Source organism: Pollachius pollachius, assembly GCF_949987615.1.
Source record: "Pollachius pollachius genome assembly, chromosome: 4".
NCBI classification, from domain to species: domain Eukaryota; kingdom Metazoa; phylum Chordata; class Actinopteri; order Gadiformes; family Gadidae; genus Pollachius; species Pollachius pollachius.
This window is the reverse complement of record NC_136937.1, coordinates 20,014,638-20,017,137: the sequence shown is the minus strand read 5'-3', so window position 1 is coordinate 20,017,137 and position 2,500 is coordinate 20,014,638. Positions and strand designations below refer to the sequence as shown.

Here is a 2,500-nt window from a genome sequence, read left to right as displayed (position 1 = left end):
TTTATTTTGAAGGGAATGGAAGGAATTAAAGTGTTCCTTCACGAGAGAGAACTGTGGTCCAAGTTCCACGAGGTCGGCACCGAGATGATCATCACTAAAGCGGGGAGGTGAGAATCTGCTTCTGAGAGCCAGAAAGCGACAGGCCTACACTAGGAGCACTGTCTATCGAGTGACCATTGGAGAGTGTCTACATATATGTCATTTTTTCCTTTTTTTGAGGTTAAATAAACAGGCGATTAGCCCTATAATCAATTCACCAACATAGGTTGCAGCTTGAGGGAACAGAGGAACCGTTTTCCTAACTTCAGTCAGCATCAATCAGTAGTTTATTCGTTTTGTGTATTGTGTGTGTGTGTGTGTGTGTGTGTGTGTGTGTGTGTGTGTGTGTGTGTGTGTGTGTGTGTGTGTGTGTGTGTGTGTGTGTGTGTGTGTGTGTGTGTGTGTGTGTGTGTGTGTGTGTGTGTGTGTGTGTGCGTGTGTGTGTGTGTGTGTGTCGGTCGGTTGATCGGTCTTTCGGCCAGTATGTGTTTTTGGGCACCAGATAATAAAAAAATGATTATTATTTGGATCAGGTGTTGATAAGATGTGACTCCATCAGGTTAGTAGTGGTATGATCAGCGAGGTCTCCGGTCCGAACAGAAGAGTGTGAACTCAGTGCGGGGCTCGCGGTCAGTGCAGTTGATTATTATTTCATGTCTCGCTGAGCGCATGAAGCCTGACATTAATTTCCGCTAGTCGTATAGTGAAGAACCATACGTTTATCAGAGTGTAACATCCATGCTCTGGTGCGTCTGACTGCTCGGTGTTAACCGCTCAGTCTGACAGACTTTTCTCTTGCGGGTCTATACATTGTGAGAGCTGTCAAATATTGTATAATTATTCAAAGGGTATCAGATACAAGTGAAACATTCAAACAAAGGGAAAAACATCCTGCATTGGGATGACTGCATGGTATTTTCCGGCACAGTGAGTTAATACATTGAAGAAATAAGAAAAAGTTGCACGTAGGTCTTCAAAAGCTTGAAGTTCAAAACAATTTGAAATGTGTCTGTAAAACATAGTCAACATGTGGATGATCGTTGAGTAAACGCATTGCGATAGGCCTTTGATGTGCGATTGTATGCATTTATTTGAATACTTTTTGCGATGTCTGCTCAACAATCCCTGTTTCACATTATTTGTTCTTTGCATATCGGTCCCAACCTGAGATAAATGACATGCCTTGCTTATTTTCAGGCGAATGTTTCCAAGCTTCAAAGTGAAGGTCACTGGACTGAACCCCAAGACTAAATATATTCTGCTAATGGATGTGGTGCCGGCCGACGAGCATCGCTACAAATTCGCCGATAATAAATGGTATGTAAAATAATCAAATGTATTATAAAACCACTTATTTTTAAATAATAAATGTAAAAGAATGCATTTTCGTTATGAACAGCCTATCGGTGTATTCTTCATAATAAATCGTCTGTAAACCAATCAGATGTCGTTATGTAAAGCTATAGCCAATCTGTGTGTTCAGTATTACCGTTCATATCTAGCCCTAGGACTTGTTGCCTCATATTTCGCAACATTATATTGCCTCATAAAGCCTATTCAAGGACCCCAACGCAGTTTGAATATAGCTGCCTTGCCTCTCCAATAATGATCATGATGAACCTAGTCTATGTTTCAAATGGTTGATGAAGGGAAAGGCTCCTTTCGCATAAAAGGCAGATAAACACGACTATTCAGTGTCATCGATCTTTCTTGATGGACCATTGCCTTGTTGGGGTCACCCAACTGTCCGCCTCCGACCGACGGACAGTCCGACCACAGAGGATAGGCCTACTAGATTGACCAAATCGAAGGATGTTGTGGAACTATAACACATCTTGATCTGCATCTACTGAACAGCATTACCCTGTGTACCATTAATGATGTGGAGCACTCCAAGGGAGACCTGTGTAGAGTTAATGTAGGCCAGGCCTACTGTATTGGCATTAACCCGTCCATACTCTTATAGCTTGTATCGCATATGGGTTGGACTTGTGTTTACTGAATGGTACTGTTGTTGTAGGTCTGTGACGTCATGGTGCTGTTGTTGTAGGTCTTTGACGTCATGGTGCTGTTGTTTTAGGTCTGTGACGTCATGGGGCTGTTGTTGTATGTTTGTGACGTAATGGTGCTGTGGTTGTACGTCTGTGACGTCATTGTGCTCTTGTTGTAGGTCTGTGACGGGCAAGGCCGAGCCCGCGATGCCCGGGAGGCTTTACGTCCACCCTGACTCTCCTGCTACCGGAGCCCATTGGATGCGGCAGCTCGTCTCGTTCCAGAAGCTGAAGCTGACCAACAATCACCTGGACCCGTTCGGACACGTAGGTCCAGCCGCCGGACGACCTGCTGTTGTTTAGTCTGAGTCTAAACCATCCTTTAAATGCCTGGCCAATTACACTTTCTTTGATTCCATATCGAGATGGCCTGTCTTTAATATGGAAACCAAAAAACGAATATAGACCAA

At 43.7% G+C, this 2,500-nt stretch overlaps 1 protein-coding gene across 1 annotated transcript in view; it reads left to right on the top strand.

Annotated features, from left to right (window-relative positions):
- The window catches only part of tbx5a (T-box transcription factor 5a), a gene marked incomplete at its 3' end in the record, with an annotated part of 18,468 nt that overhangs the window by 544 nt on the left and 15,424 nt on the right, over window positions 1-2,500 (top strand). Inside the window, exons 2-4 of the mRNA XM_079734643.1 lie at window positions 13-107; window positions 1,237-1,356; window positions 2,210-2,357. Coding sequence (XP_079590769.1) covers window positions 16-107; window positions 1,237-1,356; window positions 2,210-2,357 — 360 coding nt within the window. The 5' untranslated portion in view covers window positions 13-15. The remainder of the gene's footprint in view (window positions 1-12; window positions 108-1,236; window positions 1,357-2,209; window positions 2,358-2,500) is intronic.